Source organism: Hyla sarda, chromosome 4, assembly GCF_029499605.1.
Source record: "Hyla sarda isolate aHylSar1 chromosome 4, aHylSar1.hap1, whole genome shotgun sequence".
NCBI classification, from domain to species: domain Eukaryota; kingdom Metazoa; phylum Chordata; class Amphibia; order Anura; family Hylidae; genus Hyla; species Hyla sarda.
The window spans coordinates 244522713-244544281 of NC_079192.1; the positions used below are offsets into that span (position 1 = coordinate 244522713).

Consider the following 21569-nt stretch of genomic DNA (forward strand, 5'->3'; position numbering starts at 1 on the left):
GTATGTGAGATATCTGGGAAATTAGATAATAAATCATTAACTTAATTAAAGTTAAAAAAAAAAAACAATGAATATAGTTTAATACTAAAATAAGGTAGAAAATGGGCACCTGGGTATAATTGGATACAGTAATCCTGCGCCCTAAGTTTTGGTTGTGTGTTTACTATGGTTGTAAACTGCTATTGCGTGCTTTCACATGTAAGACATGATTTCTTATTGCTCTCTAAGGGAATAGCCATAGAAAGGTGACACATCAGGTTACATTTACAATTTAGAACAGCCCAGTCCTGATAGCACACCAGGTCTGTCTGACTCATCAAGGACTTCAAACAAGGCAGTGTAAAGACAAGCACAAGTCAATGTCACAAGTTCAATGTTACAATCTGTTTCTGATCTTCAGCAAAACAGCCTGAAATCCTAACATTTCCATTATTTCCACCACCATGCTTTACAGTTGATATAAGTCTGAAAGCTGTGATAGCCTGGGGATTCAGGACACTTGTCCTGGATCCCCAGGCTAACAGTGCTTTAAGCTGTATGTGTGGCTCACGTGCCTACAGCTGAAAGCCTCCTCTCAGTTTGAGTTGCATCTGCAGCCTACACTGAGAGGAGACGTGACCTCTGCCCTGCTGCGCAGAGAAGGTGTCAATGACATCACTTATCGGTGCCTGCACTTTGGAGGAAGAATGTGCCTGGCAGTAGTGCAGTGGAGATCACTGCGTGCTACAGGTGACTATCTGTTTTTGTTTTTTACTTTTTTTTCTTTCAACGTGGCGCAAAGGGGGGGGGGGGGCTGGTCTATCTACCGACTTGGCTAACTATATAGTAGCAGTAACGGCAGGCGATGGGCCTGTTGCCCAGCCAGGCCCTCGCACCACTTCCAATGGACCGGTCAGTCAGTCCGTCCTTGCCTGTATGCCCTCATCATCATTGAAGTCAATCACTTGCTGAGGCTAGTCATTGGCTGCAGTGTTCACACAAACATGTGACTTTATCAAGTCGAACTAGGAGAGGTAGTATTTGCGAATACTAAGATACCATTTAAAATGGTTAGAAGCTTATCTAATGACAAATGGCATTAATGATTACAAATTATTTAGCTGTAATTTAGTTACATGTACCTGGTATGCTATATGGCATAATAACATGCATGTATGCATAATGTCATGGGTTTGCGGTGCAGTTTTGTTGCATTTTTTAAATGTGAAAATACATTATTTATAGTAATATTAATTGCATCTCAAAACAAGGCAATTCATTTTAAAAAGTGCATGTAAACCCGGCCTAAGTAATGTTGCAACTAAATAATATAGGCAAAGATCTTTTTGTTCTGTTGTGCAGCAGTGATCCATATTTTCTTTTTTATGTTTACTTTTACAATTCTGTAGCTTGTTTTTTCTGTGCACATTTTGAATAATAAACAAGATGTTCATAGAATACAGGTGAAACTGCTAGTCATTCACATTTACTATTCTAAAAAACAGAGCAATAATGCAATATACTGTTCTTGTGATGCTTATAATGATATGTAAGATTCTTTATACCTTTTTATTGTGACCTGAGTGTACATAAGAAGCCTCTAGCCGTGTGAAGCTTACTTGTTTTCTAACAAACTTGCCGCCACTGATGGGGCTCAATAAAGACCTTGACTGGGATCATTCTTTACTTCCTTAAACAACAGCTGCGCTTTAGTCCAAAGACTTGTGACTCCAAGCTTTCACCAAGATGACTTTGATCCAGCTGAAGAATACTGACAATATAATTAACGTAATGTGAGTAATGTAGCTGCTCCTGCCAAACATTGTTAAACAGTATTGGAGACCATCATGCGGAACACTGAAGAGCTGAATCACTGAAGCCAAAGTGATAAAAGGTCAATGTAACAAATAAGATGTTTTTATCAGGAAGCTTATGAGGAGGCACATTGCTACTGGACAAGTGAATGGAATTATTGACAAGATCAATATTTTACAAGATCTTTTTCTAGTCAAGTTAGTTATTAGGTAAAATGGAAGACATTTCTGACACTCTAAATTTATATGTGCTCGGGGCTCCACACGTGCTTGAGTCTGCAACATTGCATAGATACCTGTAAGAAAGCCTTAAACTTAGCAAAGCGGTCAGAGGTGGGCCATGAACTGCGTCCGAGGGCATGCCTATAGAGGGCATATCCTATAATAATAAAATAACGGAGGGTTGGGAGGGTTCAGCAAAAACGTCACGTATGCCTCGCCTGTATGGAGCAGGGGTATTATATGCTAACGCCCCTCTCATGATTCCTATATGCCCCACCTACAGATGCAGGGGGCATGAAATACTCACACCCCTTGCACAAATACAGCCCTAATAGGCTTAAAACTTGTGCTTAGGGCTCCCCATGTGCTTGAGTCCGCAACTTTGCATACATACCTGTAAGAAAACCTTAAACTTTGCAAAGTGGTTAGAGGTGTGCCATGAACCGCATCTGAGGGTACGCCTATAGAAGGATGAATAACAAAAATTGATAACTAACATAAATGAACACTCAATGACAAGCATCACATACACTATACTAGACTCTACCTTGTGTCACAGAAAGAGTTGCATTTGCTAACTATCAACCACTCGAGGCTGTGCCTGAACCTGACAAGCTGTGGTAGTTTCTCCCACTCTGAGAGAATGACCTGATACTGAAAGCAGGAACAGGCTGACATCCTAACTGATACACTGCCTTTGACAGCACTACAAAAGGGGACACCAACAGATGCTTGTCAGGCATACCATAGTGCTACCCAAGTCCCTGTTATTTAAGAGGCAAAATAAACTGTCAGATAAATGCAATGCAAGAAGCTGACTACATGACAGACTTTTGGTGACAATGACCTTGCAGGCCATATTACCTGTGACCAAAACAAGACTCATGTATGTACCTTACCTGAAGACTTAGACTGCATCGTCAGTCATACCTAAACTACTGACATTGTGACCCAACTGAACTAGGGAGTGATAATCCACTGCAGGTGACAGGTTGCTGCATAATCAACAAGCCTGCAAGCGTGACAGGTCTTAGCGAAACCAATGTGCCTGTAGACGTGACAGGTCTTAGCGAATCAACGTGCCTATAGATGTGACTTGTCTTAGCGAACCAATGTGCCTATAAACAACACAGGTCTTAGCAAACCCTCGTACCTGTAGACATGACAGGTCTTTGTGGAACCATAGTGCCTGTAGATGTGACAGGTTTCTGTGCAACCATCGTGCCTGTAGACATGACAGGTCTTGGCATAACCATCGTGCCTGTAAAGGAGGCAGACATAAACTGGAATACCACCACATATCTCTCACAAAGCTATTGCTCCAAGATGTGACAGAACAATAACACTGCAGAGCACCCCCCTGACAAACGTGGCAGGCATGACAGGAAAACAACATGTTTGCTTGAATATTTGTCAACAAAACAATGCAAACACCCTGCAGGCATAGCATGTGTGTGCTTTAAAATGATATGTGCCTTAATATGATTGTGCTTGGTTGTATACATAGACTGTCATGAACATATACACGGTATAATTGCTATGACCGTATACATGAAGAAAGCTATGAAAGCGAGAAACATGTGTGCAACCATAACTAAAAGAATCCCCCCTTACAGATGTGACAAGCAATATAGCTGCTATGCAATTATGCACCGTATGAAAGCCGTGACGTGTATAATAATTGTATGTATGGTAAAGCTATTTTTTTTATACATACACTAAATACTGAACATATTTGCAGATTAATTCAATGATGTACCAACACTGCTACCTCTTGAAACTGAACACACCCTATGTTGTCCTAACTGCTATATGATATGTACAAAGTATATGCACTAACATGCTTGGGGACCAAGCATGAATAAATACTACTAACGTATGCATGCTAACAATGGTAAAACTATTGCATATACAGTTAAGGCGCTGTGAACGTATGTACAGTATGAAAGGGTGTAAAGCTATGTATGTAAGATATGAATGCTATACGCGTGTGCAGTATAACAGCAATATAAAGTAAAATGCTACAAAGTACAGTAAAATCAATGTACAGCAAATGTTATGAATGAATGGTAACTACAAGCGTAGGTACAATATAAATGATACATGCGCATGTACAATACAAATGATACAAGCGCATGCACAATATAAATGATACAAGCGCATGTACAATATAAACTGTGCAAGCGTATGTACAGTATAACTGCTACTAGAATATGTACAGCACAAATGCTACGAGTGTATGTACAGTATAAATGCTACAAACGTATATGGTATAAATGCTACAAGTGTATAGTATCAAAGCTACGAGCGTATGTATAGTATAAATGCTACGTGTATATATACAGTATAACTGCTACGAGTGTACAGTATAAAGCTGAGGGTATGTACAATATAAATGCTATGATTGTACAGTATAAAGATATGAGCATATGTACGTTACAAATGCTACAAGCGTATGTACAGTATAAATGCTACGAGTGTACAGTATAAAAGCTGCGAGCGTATGTACAGTATAAATGCTACGAGTGTACAGTATAAAAGCTATGAGCGTATGTATAGTATAAATGCTACGAGCGTATTACAGTACCTTGCTACGATCGTATGTACAATATGAATGCTACGAGCATATGTACAGTAAATGCCATGAGTGCCTGAACAGCTCACAATGGCCATACAGCAAGTTTTTCTTTATGAATCTCTACACGTAAGCACAGAAATAGAGGTATGCACAGAACCAAAATATACAGCATAGGGCAATCCATATATGCACAAACAAAAGGAATACACAAACTGGTATAAGATGTGCACAAAAGAAGGGAATACCCCATAAAGCTACACACAGACTTAATAAGCAAAACGAACACTAAACATGTCTGCACAAAAATGCTCTGGATGTGCGTATGCAACACCTCTATACCCACTGTAGTATGCGACCGACCAGGAACACCTATCGCATAGCCTCACAACAGTAACTAAAACCCCTGCCGGTACAAACATACTAGTGCACTGTGTCAAGCTGAAGCACTTGTGACTTTTTTTTAAACATGCAGTATAAATGCTATGAAATGAGGTACAGTACAAATGCTAAGAGCGTATGTACAATCCAAATGTTATCAGCGTATGTGTCGTATAAAAACTATGCACGTATATGCAGAATAATACTATGCGCATACGTACAGTATAAACACTATGAGTGTATGTGTAGTATAAACGCTATGGATGTACATGCAGAATAAAAGCTAACAGCAATGTGCAATGTAAACGCTTATGGAAGTAAATGCAGAACTAATGCTAAGCGTACGTACAGAATAAATGCTATGAGTGTATGTACAGTATGAACGCTACCAACGTAGAAGCAGAATAAATGCTACGAATGTATGGGCAGAACAAAAGCTACGAGCATGTGTGCAGTAAATGCTATGAGCGTATTTACAGTATAAATGCTATGAACGTATGTGCAGTATAAAAGCTATGAGCGTATATGCAGTATAAATGCTATGAGCGTATGAGCAGTATAATGCTATAATCGTATGTGTGGTATAAATGCTATGAGCAGTATAACACCATGAGCGTATGTGTGGTACAAATACTATGAGCGTATATGTGGTACAAATGCTATAAACGTATATGCATTATGAATGCTATAAACATATATGCATTATAAATGCTATAAGCGTTTGTGCAGTATGAATGCTATAAGCATATGTGCAGAAATACTACGAGCGCTAACACTATGAGTGCATGTGTGGTATTTACACTATGAGCGCATGTGCGGTATTTACACTATGAGCGCATGTGCGGTATTAACACTATGAGCGCATGTGCGGTATTAACACTATGAGCACATGTGCGGTATAAACACTATGAGCGCTTGTGCAGTATAAATGATATGAGCGTATACATGGTACAACTGCTACAAACGTATATGCAGTTTCAATGCTATGAACATATGCTCTTTCTTTTATATGTACTATGCACGTGTACATGATAACTCTACTAACATATGCAAGAAAATAAAAGCTATGAACGTATGCATCAATATTATGAAGGAGTGTATAAAATGAATGCTACGAACATAAGCACAGTACAAGCCATGACTGTATGCATGGTGCAAACAGTACTAAAGAGTGAATAAAGCTATAAAAGTGACTCAATTACGGACAGGCAGGACCATACTACTAAGAAAAGAGGTTCTGCAGCAGCATAAGTATGCATTACAGGAACACTATACCCAGGTTAATAAGTGCCCCCATGGGTAAAGTTGAGTGGCCTATGCATTTCTATAAATGAATCTATATCCGTGTCATCAACCTTCCATTAAAAAGTTTGCTCACTATTCCTGGCACACACCTCAGGATATGTATAAAGATCTTGATTGTGTGCCTTAATATACACATTATCAACATGAGCTAATAGTAGTGAAAGGGGCAACTGATAAGAGAACGTCCCCAACTCCTTTAATGTAGCATATGTTCATTTGCTGCAATTACCACAGTTCTGCCTAGTCAATACACCTACAGCACCTTCCACCAATTCAAGCCGGAGCACTATGTCTCCAGCGGAAGCCCCTGTGACCCGGAGTGAGAAACGGCCAGATCACGTGATACCCACCGGAAATGACAGAAGCCACAATGACCGCCGTGGCCCGGGGCGAAGCACCTTCACCAGCTCACCAACTCACAGAGCAAGGGCAATAGGGGTACATACACCAAACACAACCTATCTTCCACCATGACCATTGCATTCTGGCTCCTGAACCCGTCAGTGCTGCGGGCAGATCCAGCCTGCAGCAGCGCATCCCCCAACCTCATCATACGGGTGGTGGGCGGCCAAGCATCCCCCATGAAGCAGCCAGCAGGCTACAAGGGATGCCGAACCTGCGCCACATAACCTGGACTTACGAAACAGTGAGGCTCCGGTAGCTTCAGCGGCTGCCAGAGATCCGAAAGTGGCGGGAGATTCAAATGCCGGCTATTGCCAACAAAAACGTCACGTACGCCTTGCCTGTATGGAGCAGGGGCCTTGTATGCTAACGCCCTTCCCATGATTCCTATATGCCCTACCTACAGATGCAGGGGCATGAAATACTCACGCTCCTCGCACAAAGCCTACTGTATATGGTGGTATGCTTGTCTCTAATATATGCATTTCTATCCTTCATTGTGTATCAAATAAAATTAATATTGTAGAAAATGGTGTCACCCCATACCAACCTCCCCCCCCCAAAGTAAGTTTTTAGCCTGTTGTGACAGACGCCACTGGTGTAGAGCATTGTGAAAAATTCCAGTATAATAATCAAATATACCAATTGTTACAGAATGGGAAAGCGCTGAAGAAGTTTTCACCATTTAAAACTACAGCTCCCAGAATTACTTAAAGTGGTACTCCACTGGAAAACATTTTCTTTTAAATCAACTGGTAACAGAAGAAAGTTAAACAGATTTGGAAATGACTTCTATTTAAAAATCTTAATCCTTCCAGTATTTATCAGCTGCTGTATGTTCCACAGGAAGTTCTTTTCTTTTTGAATTTCCTTTTTAGTCTGACCACAGTGCTTTCAGCTGACACCTCTGTCCATGTCAGGCAGAGCAGGAGAGGTTTTCTTTGGGGATTTGCTCCTACTATGGACAGCTCCTAAAATGGACAGAGGTGTCAGCAGAGAGCACTGTGGTCAGACAGAAAGGAAATTCAAAAAGAAAAGAACTTCCTGTGGAGCATCCAGCAGCTGATAAGTACTGAAAGGTTAAAGATTTTTATATAGACGTAATTTACAAATCTGTTTTAACTTTCTGGCACCAGTTGAGTAAAAAAAATATGTTTTCCAGCAGAGTACCCCTTTAAGCAGTGGTAAGGTTATGCTGGGAGTTGTAGTTTCACTCATAGCTGTAGAACTTGCAAGTGACTACAGCTCTGATAGGACATAATGAGGAGAATACACAATAATATCAGTGACTACTTAAGGTGACGTCTTCTCTATAGACTTCCCTTATCTAATTCAGATGGAACAAACCACCATGATTTCATCCAGCTAAATCTTCTCTCTGCAGAATGTGACGCCCAGACGGCTCCTCACTATGTCAGCGGATTCTGATCCTCTATATGAAAACAATTATTATTGGAAACCTGCCAGACACTGCATTCTCTAAATATACTACCATACACTGCACTCTTTCAATATAAACCTTCCACACACCCTACCCTCTGAATATAAATCTGCCACATACTGTACATTCTAAATATAATACCGTCACACACCGTACCCTCTGAATATAATACTGCCACACACTGTACCCACTTAATATAATACTACCACACACTGTACCCTCTGAATATAATACTACCACACACTGTACCCACTTAATATAATACTACCACACACTGTACCCTCTGAATATAAATCTGCCACATACTGTACCTTCTAAATATAATACTGTTACGCACCATATCCCCTGGATACAATACTACCACACACTGTACATTCTGAATATAATACTGCCACACACTTTACCCACTGAATATAATACTATGACACATTGTACACTCTGAATATAATACTACCACACACTGTACATTCTGAATATAATACTACCACAGACTGTACCCACTGAATATAATACTATGACACATTGTACCCTCTTAATATAATACTACCACACACTATACATTCTGAATATAATACTACCACACACTATATATTCTGAATATAATACTACCACACACTGTACATTCTGAATATAAACCTGCCACACACCATACCCTCTAAATACAATACAACTATACACTGCGCTCTCTGAATATATACCCACCACACACTGTACCCTCTGGATATACTACAACACTCTGCGCTCTCTGAATGTAACCTTGCCATACAGTGAACCCTCTAAATACAATACCACAACAGCAATAGCACCCCTCATTGTCCATTAGTTGATGCTAAGGGGGGGGGGATTGGTGGTGCTGGGGGGGGGATAATGCTGGTGGATGATGATGGTGCTACTGGCCCCCCCTGGCAGTAGCACTCCCATCATTCATTGGCAAGATCATCCCATCTACCAGCAGGATCTGCTGATGGAAGGGCTACTGCTGGGGTGGGGGTGGGGTGTTGCTGGTAGAGGATGAGGGTGCTGGGGGGGGGGAGCATTAGGTAGGCAGCAGTTCCCCCACATTTGGTAGCAGTTTGCCCATATTAGGTAGCATAGTTTCCCCACATTATGTAGCAGTTTCCCCACATAAGGTAGCAGGTTCCCCACATTAGGTAGCAGGCCCCCCACATTAGGTAGCAGGTCCCCCACATAAGTTCGCTCCATGCACCAGGGGGTGCTGCAGGAGAGTTCTCAGGGGTTTCCAGGGGCAGGATCCCCGTGATCTTATCCCCTTTGGATTGGGAATAAGATGTCTATGGAAGGAGTTAGCAAAGATCCAGGCATATTGTGGCATACAAGGAGAGCAAATGGGGATGTGCATCAATTTATACCCAAACTAAGAATAAAAGAGCTCACCATAGTGAGATGTGATTCTTTCACATCCTTCTTGCCTCCATGCATTCAACTCCAGGGCTGATATCATGATCTCTAGGCTGTTCACACATTTTTTAGAAGGGTTTTTCCCATAAAGGTGAACAGGTTTAAACTGATGCATAATGTTAAATGAAACATATTTCAAATGTACAAACATTTCTAAAAAAGTACTATTTAAGTCATATTTACTTACTGATCCCCTGTTCACTGGCCTTATTTTAATAACCTGTTGTTCTGTTATGTCCACTTTATTGTCACACATGCTTGGTTAAACTGGTCGAAGTTTTGGAAGTTGGTCTAAATTTTGCATGGTAGAAAACTGGCATGCAAGCCTTGATAAATTCTCTCCATTGTACTCCATTACATTATGTATGTGGTATGCATCTGATTTTAACAACTTTGCATAGTGGAAAAAACTCTTTAAATCCAACCCTACATTGCCGAGGTTATGCAGTTGGACCTGGCAGCACTCTCAGCTTTTCATTAATTGCGCCCTTATCATCTAGATTCTCAGGCGTGGCGGGATCTTGGCATCTGTTGTTTCTTCATTGATATCTCTGAGACTTTAGTCTGTTGATTTTGTTGTATTTAGTGCTTGTTATTTCTAAAGGTTCTACATAAAATGAGTTTGAATGCTGATGTATTTGTACCTCAGCCTAAAGTTCATTTCTATGCTTATGTTACATACCACTTGTATTGCTTTATATTGGAAATCACATCCAGTTGCTGAGCTCTTCCGCTAATAGTAAGATTTGTCTATAAAGATGTATAACATACATAAGTTTAGTCTACAAGTTTTTAATGTATGTGACTGAAATGGTCAGGTGCCCTTATTTTAAGGGGCAGGCCCGTCGCTACAGGACAGGCAAACCAAGCAGTTGCTTGGGGCCCCGAGCTGGCCCGGGGCCCCGAGCAGAGATGGTGCTTGCTGTCCTCTTGCCCCTATCCCGGTTCGGCAGCTCGCCCCGAGCTGCTTTAGTCTCGGCCTCCCGCTCCTATTTTTGTGCCCGCCCCAGCTTACCTGTAGACAACAGCCTGTAGTTGCCAGGAAGTGAACTCAGAAGGATGTCCCCGCCCCCAGTGCCGAACAGCTACGCGGTGACGCTCACGTCACGATCCCAGAATTCAAGGGCTGGTGTTACTACGTACTGATGCTGGCCCTAGAGCGTGATGTGCGCGGTGCACGTAACAACAGTGCAAGCAAGGTTCTGCCTTGATTCAGCCCCTCCCGGGGGGGGGGGGGGGGGTCTAATGATAATCTAGGGGTACTACAACCTGCCTACTGGGTTTGGGGGGAGGGGGTTAATCTGGGGGTACTACCTTCCTACTGGGGGGGGGTTAAATTGGAGGTACTACCTGTCTACTGGGGGGGATAATCTGGGGCCCCCAGATTAACCCCCCCAGTAGGCAGGTAGTACCCCAAAATTACCCCCTCCCCCAGTAGGTAGACAGTACCCCCGGATTAACTCCCTCCCAGGGTATTGGGGGTACTACCTGCATACTGGGAGGAGGATGGGGTTAATCTAGGGGTACTACCTTCCTACTGGGGGGAGGGGGTTGATCGGGGGGTACTACCTGCATACTGGGATGGGGAAGGGGGTTAATTGGGGTACTACATGCCTACTGGGGGAGGGGGTTAATCTGGGGGTAATACTTGCCTACTGGGGGAGGGGGGTTTATCTGGGGGCACTACCTGCCTACTGGGGGGAGGGGGTTAATGCTGATGCTGGCCCTAGAGTGTGATGTGCGCGGTGCACGTAACAACAGTGCAAGCAAGGTTCTGCCTTGATTCAGCCCCTCCCAGGGGGGTGGGGTCTAATGATAATCTAGGGGTACTACAACCTGCCTACTGGGTTTGGAGGGAGGGGGTTAATCTGGGGGTACTACCTTCCTACTGGGGGGGGGGGTTAAATTGGAGGTACTACCTGTCTACTGGGGGGATAATCTGGGTCCCCCAGATAACCCCCCCCCCCAGTAGGAAGGTAGTACCCCCAAATTAACCCCCTCCCCCCAGTAGGTAGACAGTACCCCCAGATTAACTCCCTCCCAGGGTATTGGGGGTACTACCTGCATACTGGGGGGAGGATGGGGTTAATCTAGGGTTACTACCTTCCTACTGGGGGGAGGGGGTTGATCTGGGGCTACTACATGCCTACTGGAGGGGAGGGGGTTAATCTGGGGGTACTACCTGCATACTGGGGGGGTTAATTGGGGGTACTACATGCATATTGGGGGGAGGGTGTTAATCTGGGGGTACTCCCTGCATACTGGGGGGAGGGGGTTTATCTGGGGGTACTACCTGCTTACTGGGGAGGGTCTAATATGGGACTACTACCTGCCTACTGCGGGGAGGGAGAGGGTAATCTGGGGCTACTACCTGCCTACTGGGGGGGGGGAAGGGGGTAATCTGGGGGTATTACCTGCCTACTGGGGTCTAATCTGGGGGCACTACCTGTCTACTGGGAGGGGGGGTTAATATGGGGGGAGAATGTGACATGGGGGAAGATGAGACAGGGGTAGGGATGGGAAGGGGAGAATGTGACATGGGTGGTGGATATAAAATGGGGGAATAGATGTAAAATGGGGGGGAGATTGGACATGAAATGGGAGGATTTCACTATTTGTTTATAATATGGAAATTGCAATATTTAGGTGCATAATTGCAATCTCACAGTTTTTCCATATCGTGCAGCCCTACTAGCTATGTACCTGGCTACCTAACTACCTACATCAGTGTTTCTCAACCAGGGTGCAAAACTATGACTTCCCGCATGCGGGACCCAGAGGTCATCTGGGTGCTGTAGTTTTGCAACAGCTGGAGGCACCATGGTTGGGGAATGGTGATCTACCTACATACCTGGCTACCTGCCCTTTTGCTGAGTGGGACACCAAGGGGGGCATTATTACAGGCCTATAGATGAGGAGATTGTGTAGTGTTAACGAAAGCACTGGAAGAATGCAGTCTAAGATGTTTGTTCTGCAGGTGAAGAGAGATTAAGTTTTGTCTGGAAGAAGACATCATGGCAGTCTGAGTCGGACGGGGAAGAAAAGGAAAGAGGACGACGCTGATCAGAAAAGACATGAACTGTGAGTTCCTTCATGTAGCTCTAATCACTTATATAGGGTATATATCCTGTGTACAGCTTGTATCTACCTCTATATATATAGTTTTGTATATAATCACTTATATGGCTTATATCCTGTGTACAGCTGGTATCTACCTCCTTTTTTATTCATATAAAGTGTGGGTGAACTTAAACTGTATGGCTATGCTGTGGTTCCTGTAGGCTTTGCGTGCGTAAGGTGTGGAGGGGGGCCCTCCATGTCTATTTTGCTTGGGGCCCCCAAATTCCTTCAAAGGCCCTAAGGGGTGACCACAAACAGGAGAGGTAGAATCTTTACTATACTTTTCCATTTCCTATATTATTCATCATTTGGCTTAGAAAATTGCATTAAAAACGACACCAAAACCACCTGTGTGAAAGCATCTTACATTAGTTTAGTTTGTTAAAATGAAATAGCACATGGCTGCCGACCTTGTGCATAATGCATATCTTCTAGTGCTTTCAGAAATAGTTAACCTTCCATATTTGTCTCACTTCTCTTACTGATCACAAGTAGGGAATGTATGACAGTTTTTAAAGCTTTTTATTATTTAAAGTAAGACGTGGATACAAAAGGAATAGGCCACATAAAGGAAGGATGTATTCTTCTCTATCCTGCTGGATCCACTTTTGGCTTTGGCTAAAAAAAAAATTAAAAACTGCCACAAAAATCTTTGTGTAAAACCCTCTCTTACAGCAGTGCAAAATGTCTATGGTTAACTTTTGTGTCTGAAAAGACAGAGATTTAATGAAAATATAAAAGATATAAAATCGGCAGTTGCTGTCTCATGTAGACTGAGGTGTGTGCACTAATATCCCGAAACAAATGCAAAATTCGCCATATGGCTTTTTTGGGGGGAAAAAACGCTGCGACCAGATGTTAGCTGGTAGTCCGGGAAATATAAAATACAGGGTGGGCCATTTATATGGATACACCTTAATAAAATGGGAATGGTTGGTGATATTAACTTCCTGTTTGTGGCACATTAGTATATGTGAGGGGGGAAACTTTTCAAGATGGGTGGTGACCATGGTGGCCATTTTGAAGTCGGCCATTTTGAATCCAACTTTAGTTTTTTCAATAGGAAGAGGGTCATGTGACACATCAAACTTATTGGGAATTGCAAAAGAAAAACAATGATGTGCTTGGTTTTAACGTAACTTTATTCTTTCATGAGTTATTTACAAGTTACTGACCACTTATAAAATGTGTTCAATGTGCTGCCCATTGTGTTGGATTGTCAATGGAACCCTCTTCTCCCACTCTTCACACACTGATAGCAACACTGCAGGAGAAATGCTAGCACAGGCTTCCAGTATCCGTAGTTTCAGGTGCTGCACATCTCGTATCTTCACAGCACAGACAATTGCCTTTAGATGACCCCAAAGATAAAAGTCTAAGGGGTCAGATTGGGAGACCTTGGGGGCCATTCAACTGGCCCACGATGACCAATCCACTTTCCAGGAAACTGTTCATCTAGGAATGCACGGACCTGACACCCATAATGTGGTGGTGCACCATCTTGTCAGGTGTCAGGTCCGAGCATTCCTAGATGAGCAGTTTCCTGGAAAGTGGATTGGTCGTCGTGGGTCAGTTGAAAGCCCCCCAAGGTCTCCCGATCTGACCCCTTAGACTTTTATCTTTGGGGTCATCTGAAGGCAATTGTCCATGCTGTGAAGATACGAGATGTGCAGCACCTGAAACTACGGATACTGGAAGCCTATGCTAGCATTTCTCCTGCGGTGTTGCTATCAGTGTGTGAAGAGTGGGAGAAGAGGGTTGCATTGACAATCCAAAACAATGGGCAGCACATTTAACACATTTTATAAGTGGTCAGAAACTTGTAAATAACTCATGAAAGAATAAAGTTACGTTAAAATCAAGCACATCATTGTTTTTCTTGTGAAATTCCCAATAAGTTTGATGTGTCACATGACCCTCTTCCTATGGAAAAAAAAGTTGGATTCAAAATGGCCAACTTCAAAATGTCCGCCATGGTCACCACCCATCTTAATAAGTTTCCCCCCTCCCATATCCTATTGTGCCACAAACAGGAAGTTAATATCACCAACCATTCCCATTTTATTAAGGTGTATCCATATAAATGGCCCACCCTGTTCTTAACCCAACTGGCATTTTTTTTTCTTTGATGTTTTAACAATGTGAGTTGTAGTAATGCAGCAGGGCTGGGATAGATTTGCTGTAAGGGCATGCGGGGAGTTGTAGTCCTGTGGTGCGGGCAGGAAATGTGCGGGTGGGTTACAATAAATGAACTAACTTACTTCCGTGTATCCTGTGGACTACGACGATGACCAGTGTTTTCTTTTGTTTGTTTTTTGTTTAATGTTAATAAAATGGTTAACGAGGGCTGTTTTTTTTTATTATTTTTTATTTACTTTACAGGCTTAGTAGTGGAAGCGGTCTTATAGGCAGAATCCATTACTAAGCCAGGGCTTAGCGTTATCACCAAAACCAGCTAGCGCTAACCCCCAATTATTACCCCAGTACCCACCGTCACAGTGGTACCGGGAAGAGCCGGTACCAACAAGCACGGAGCATCAAATATGGCACTCCTGGGCCTAGGTGGTAACACGCTGGCGTTATTTAGGCTGGGGAGGGCCAGTTACAATAGTCCTTGCCCACCCTGGTAATGTCAGGCTGTTGTTGCAACCCTATGCGTTTTAGTTTTTCTTAAATAATGACTTAATAACATAAAAACGTATAGGGTTCCCTGTATTTTTATTCTCAGCCAGATACCAACTAAACAGCAACAGCCTAACGTTACCAGGGTGGGCGAGGACCATTGTTACCAGCCCTCTCCAGCCTAAAAAATGCCAGCCTGTTAGTGCCTAGGCCCAGGAGCGCCATTTTGAAGCTCCAGGCCTGTTGGTACCATCTCTTCCCAACACCCGTGGCAGTGGGTACCGGGTAATAATTATGGGTGTACTAGCTGTTTTTGGGGCTAAGTAATGGACTACGGCTTAGTAATGGACTCCGTCTATAAGACAGCTTCCACTACTGAGCCTGTAAAGTAAACCAATAAAAAAAATTTATTCCAAAAAACTCTCCCCCACAAGCCCTCATTACAAAATGTTGTTAATATTAAACAAACAAAAAAAGCCGCTGGTCATCGTAGTCCACCAAAACTGAAGTAGCCCACAGGATAGACGGATCTGAAATGAAAAAAATAAAAATAAAAAAATAAAAATGGGTTAGTACATTTAGGGGGAAAAAAAAGTGGTAAAAAATGTAATAAACACATATACTGTAAATTATTTTTTTTTTTTGCTCATGTGTGCTAAGAAAATCGTTATCCAAAGTGATTTAATTCGTTTTTGCTTATGTGAGCCAAATTTATAATAAATGTCACACAAAACAAAACAAAAAAAAAGTGCATACAGAATTCGCTTTCCAAAGCAAACAATAATAAATGTCCCCTTATGACTTTTTTCAGGGAATCTTGTTGTTTAACATATGTGTTTTTTCCTCCGATTCTTCAAATGATGAATGAATCACTAGACTTATAATAATTAATACTCCAAATACAAAAACACCAAGACTAAGGGGGAGATTTATTAAAGCATGTGCAGAAGAAAAGTTGACCAGTTGCCCATAGCAACCAATCAGAGCGCTTTTTTTATTTTTCAGAGGCCTTTAAAAAAATTTAAGAATCGATCTGATTGGTTGCTATGGGCAACTGGTCCACTTTTCCTCTGTACAGGTTTTGTGATGGAAAGCAGTGAATGCCATGTTTCTCCCCAGGGGTCTCATAATGGTGGCGTGGTCTGCCGCTATGGTTGTTACTCTCCAGAGTAGAACCTAGCAGGTACAATAGCTTTGTGCCACTATTTTACTAAGCAGTAAATGTGAATTAGACATATTGCCAGCAGGTAGGTTTCATCTGAGAACTTTAATAACATGAAAACATCACATGTATTCCACAATATTGTAACCATTGCACATTGAAGTAATATTGTACATTGCCTTAAAAATAAACATTTATTATAAAAATATAAAACTTTAACTGTCATACTTTAAATCAACAAATCCAGTTACATCCGACACCAAATAATCTGTACAACATTAAACAATTCCAAAGGAAGAAGCATTTAGTTTAGTTACTGTGTAAAGGTATTAAACAAATGTGCTGCTCCAGTGTTCACAATTACTAATATTCTACAATCATGAAATCTTGATATGATATACAACTATAAACTCTTCATCTTACATGGTGCAATCTTTTTTTTCGGTTGTGGGTGCTTTTGAGAAATGTTTATGTAGTAACAGGGCGAATCCTTGTCCATGCTGGACTCCAGCAGCTATTTTGGTAGCTGTAATATTTAGTATCAGCAGGATGCCCTTGTTTAAATAGAAGGGAACTGTATGGCTGAAATCCAGTGATTTGTGACATAATACAAAAGCAAAAAAACATATAATTAACCTTATATTTATTGTATATGTATCATTTACATCAGTTTACCACTCCCCTCAACCTGCAAGTGTAATTTGTGCAATACACTTCCAAATCACAACAAGACTTTAAAAGAGACCTACCACAAGAAATGTATAGAGCCATTTAGTGTACATTTAAAAGGAGAATTTTAAATATACTGAGATATGACAACTTGAAGTTTCATACCCAGATCATTTTATGGTTTCTGTCAGGTGCAGTGTTGACATGGAGACCTTGTGTGGGTTAAGAATTACTATCTACATCAATACCTACAGCCTACCTGGCTTAAAGGAGTACTCCGCCCCTAGACATCTTATCCCCTATCCTTTGGATAGGGGATAAGATGTCTGATCGCGGGGGTCCCACAGCTGGGAACCCCTGTGATCTCTCCTGCAGCACCCCCTGTCATCTGGTGCACATAGCAAGCTTCGTTCCCTGCCTGATGACAGGTGGGTGCTGCAGGCCCCTGTATCGCCAGTCATCAGGCAGGGAGCAAAGGTCGCTCTGTGCACCAGATGACAGGTGGGTGCTGCAGGAGAGATTGTGGGGATTCCCAGCGGCAGGCCACCACGATCAGACATCTTATCCCCTATCCTTTGTATAAGGAATAAGATGTCTAGGGGCAGAGTACCCCTTTAAATAGTTGCCAATACACATGTCATGGCCAACATAATTCTGTGATTCATCCATGCCTATTTTTCTCTTGACTGTTGGCAAATATGACATGTATGAAGGTGTGAACTAAAAAGAGACATGTAGGCACCAGTGTCTCTAAGGGTTGTAGTACACAGCCCGATGCCTACCCGATAGGAGCACTAGTCTTCTCAGTATCGGACAGGCAGTGCGATTACTAGATCATCTGTGTGGTCCTTTGCTGCAATCAGCCATTGATCCCACATCTCCTAATAGGCTAGGATTCCACTGAGGTATTTGTCTTGCGTTTTTTTAGTCTTAAAAACACCAGAAAAACTACCAGGAAAACTGCCACTGATTTTCCCTGCGTTATGGTGTTTTTTCTAGCATTTTTTCAGGCATTTTTGCCTTTGAGTGGAAATTGCATTTTTGTCCCTTTTGGCATTTTTCTTCAAAATTTGGTGGGTACCAAAAAAAAAAAAAAAAAAAAATAAAGGATGTAGTAGGGATGGAAAAAATTGTATTAAACGACATTTTTAATACATTTTTAAACAGGGATCAATTTATGTGGACGGGCAGGGAACTAAAAATGTAGCTGACAATAATAAAAAAGTAGAAAGGGGCCAATTAAATGTAAAAATAATATATTTTTTATAATTAATTTTGTACATTTTTTATTGGTAATGTATTTGAATAATGTGTTTAATAAAGTGTGTGTGTTTCACTTATTTCTTAATTTTTTTAGTTTTTAGGTATTACTACTACTCCCAGCATGGTACAGACTGTTCCATGATGGGAGTAGTAGTACCTGTACTAATAGACAGATCGCCCCGGGTGTCACTCCTGACACCCAATGCAATCGTCCAATCTATTGCAGAGATGCGGAGCGGATCTATACAGCGCTTGCATCTCTGCTCTGAACTCCGGACGGCCAGTTATGTGAATAGAATTGTGTGTGAGTGAGGTGAATTCTATTCATATCACTGGCCGGCCGGAGTATAGTGCAGAGATGCGAGCGCTGTATAGAGCTGCTCCGCATCTCTGCAATAGATAGGACGATCACATAAGGTGTCAGGAGTGACGCCTGCTGTGATCTGTCCTTAACTGCAGGTACTACTACTCCCAACAGGGAGCTCACTCTGCTCCATGCTGGGAGCTGTAGTACCTGCATTAATAGATGGCAGTGAGTGTCACTTCTGGCACCTGTTGCGATCTGTATATTAATGCAGGTACTACAGCTCCCAGCAGGGAGCAGAGTGTTGGGAGTAGTAGTACCTGCAGTTAAGGACAGATCACAGCAGGTGTCACTCCTGACACCCTATGCAATCGTCCTATCTATTACAGAGATGCAAAATCGTGGACAAATTTTGTCCGCATTTTTCACATTAATGTGCTCTATGTAAGTCTATGGGAAAGTGGTTGTCTGTGTACACAATATGTTTTTTTACAGCAGCATAAATAAGAGACATGGCTGTAAAAAAGGCGTCCGTATTTTACACATATAGGGGGAGATTAATCCAAACCTGTGTAGAGGAAGAGTGGTGCAGTTGCACATAGCAACCAATCAGATTGTTTCTTTCATTTTTCAGAGGCTCTTTAGAAATGAAAGAAGTGAACTGATTGCATGCTATGGGTAACTGCACCACTCTTCCTCTACACAGGTTTTGATAAATCTTCCCCATTGTGTGCCCAGACAACCACTTTCCCAAAGACTTACCTTGAGCACACGAATGTTATAAATGTAAAATGTTTGTCTGCAATTTTGTGGATGCATTTTTACAAACGAAACATGCCTGAAAAAACACTGTATGAACATAGGCTTAGGATTCTAAGTGAAAGCAATCGTATCTCAACAGATTTTAAAAGCTGGTTTTCCTAGTTTTATACATTATACACTTCGCATGTCTTCTAGCAGATCTCTTTTAGTATACGCTTGCCCTACTTTGGTTTCTTCCTAATTGCCAGAGAATTTTAACTCTACTCTCCATTGACATTTTTATTTATTGACTACCAAAAGTTTGGCATTAAACAGGAATTTTACTATGGCATTACACACATTGAGTCATGACTACTGTCCCTGACATATAATCTTGGTCCAGTATGGGTTTTCATAACATCATAGGACAAAATGAATCATCTTCTGGTGTGCCACTGAGATCACTTCCAAATGGTATCCTGTTCCACCACCTATTCAGTTGATATGCCTTTTGCTTCTTTCTTTGCCTTCCAAGTTTCCACTATGGCATTTTCATGTATTTCCTCTGTTCTCTTGAAGTGTTGCATTTTCCAGATACTTGCTTAAAACTATAGCAATCTGATTCAGTCTTCTTCCGCTATATGTGTTTATTATCCACAACTTTCTTCAGTGATTGTGGATATCGACCCACATATTAAGGTAGCAGTTTTTGCTTAGATAAAAGTGCTAGACATACACAAAAAAACAAAAAAATAAAAAAAAAACTCACAATGACAAGAACAGCCATAGAGCATATTGTCCTCTTTGACTCGATGGGCCATTTTCTATGTATTGTGTTGAATATATGGTAATTAAAGATAAAACAAAGAAAAACATGTAAAAAATGTTGCTTATCTTGTACCATCCTCCGGACATCAGTCTGTAGTTGTCATTATTAATAAAGTTCTGCTTCTAGTGCAATAAAACAAAACTGAGCTCAGCGCCACTAGCGCTGACAAACACATTGAAGAAGAACATGAACAAATATTTTGTTTCTAGTTGAAAATCTATCCTAAGAGATTCAGTTATAAGTCACTTAAAAAAATGGAAGGATCACGTATCAAGGTTAAAATCTGTGTTTTCTTCTGTGGGTAATAGAGAAGGGTAGGGAGCAGAACATTTTATGTTGACGTATGTAGTGTTGATAAGCACATAATGCTCCCCAATGAATGTTGAAAAGATGGAAGAAATTCTTGAGACCAGTTCAGAAAATGTTGGACGTAGCTCTGGTTTTGGATGCCAACATTTCAACATAACATCAAACCTGTTTCAGAAAAGAAAACCATATTGTTTATAGGATCTGAAGACATTCTTACTCAGCTATCTGCTATTTTCTGTGTCTGGAAAGATCATGAAATCAACATATACTTCAACATTTATTATGTCTTACACAGAGTTGTCCATTCATTACATTACCACAGAGCATTAAAGAATTGGTTCCCAACCAGATAACCTGGTTAAATTATTATTGGATTTCTCCAAGATAAGCATTGTAGCTGACATATCTACCAGTGTCATACCACAAGTGTTTATCTTCTTACTACACAGAGGACCTCAAATATAGACGGCAAAAAAGGAATATTCCCAGAATATAAATTTTTAAAACATCCTCGCTCGGGAAACATATGACAGATTGCCACTCAAGTACAATTTACATTGTATCCAGCAATTTATGGTCTATATATATTTATGACCATAAAACACAGATATGGATAGTCAATAAATATAGTCCTAGTAATAAAAATACTAACAAACAATATGCAATATTTTTGACTAGAGATGACTGAATCTACTTAGACTTGTTTTGTATTTGTATAATCAAATATTATATCAACCTTTCCTGTTATTATACTATACCCGTTTAATAATCAAATGTTATATCAACATATACTCTTCTGTGGAATATATCACCAACAGGTAACATAAAAATCAATCTATTTACTTATATATGTCACCAGAAATAATATACACAAATTAATCCAAAAATTACTTTATAAATCCAAAATTACACAAAAATTCACAAAAGATAATAACTACAAAAAACAAGGACAAAAAAATCCCCTATCCCATAAAAAGCATAAACCCCAGAATAGACATGCAAGGAACCCCAA

At 41.2% G+C, this 21569-nt stretch overlaps 1 protein-coding gene across 1 annotated transcript in view; it reads right to left on the minus strand.

The window, feature by feature from the left end:
* Window positions 1-19376: 19376 nt before the first annotated feature.
* Window positions 19377-21569, minus strand: part of MET (MET proto-oncogene, receptor tyrosine kinase) — a 143048-nt gene continuing 140855 nt past the window's right edge. The window contains exon 21 of the mRNA XM_056573853.1: window positions 19377-20722. Coding sequence (XP_056429828.1) covers window positions 20512-20722 — 211 coding nt within the window. The 3' untranslated portion in view covers window positions 19377-20511. The remainder of the gene's footprint in view (window positions 20723-21569) is intronic.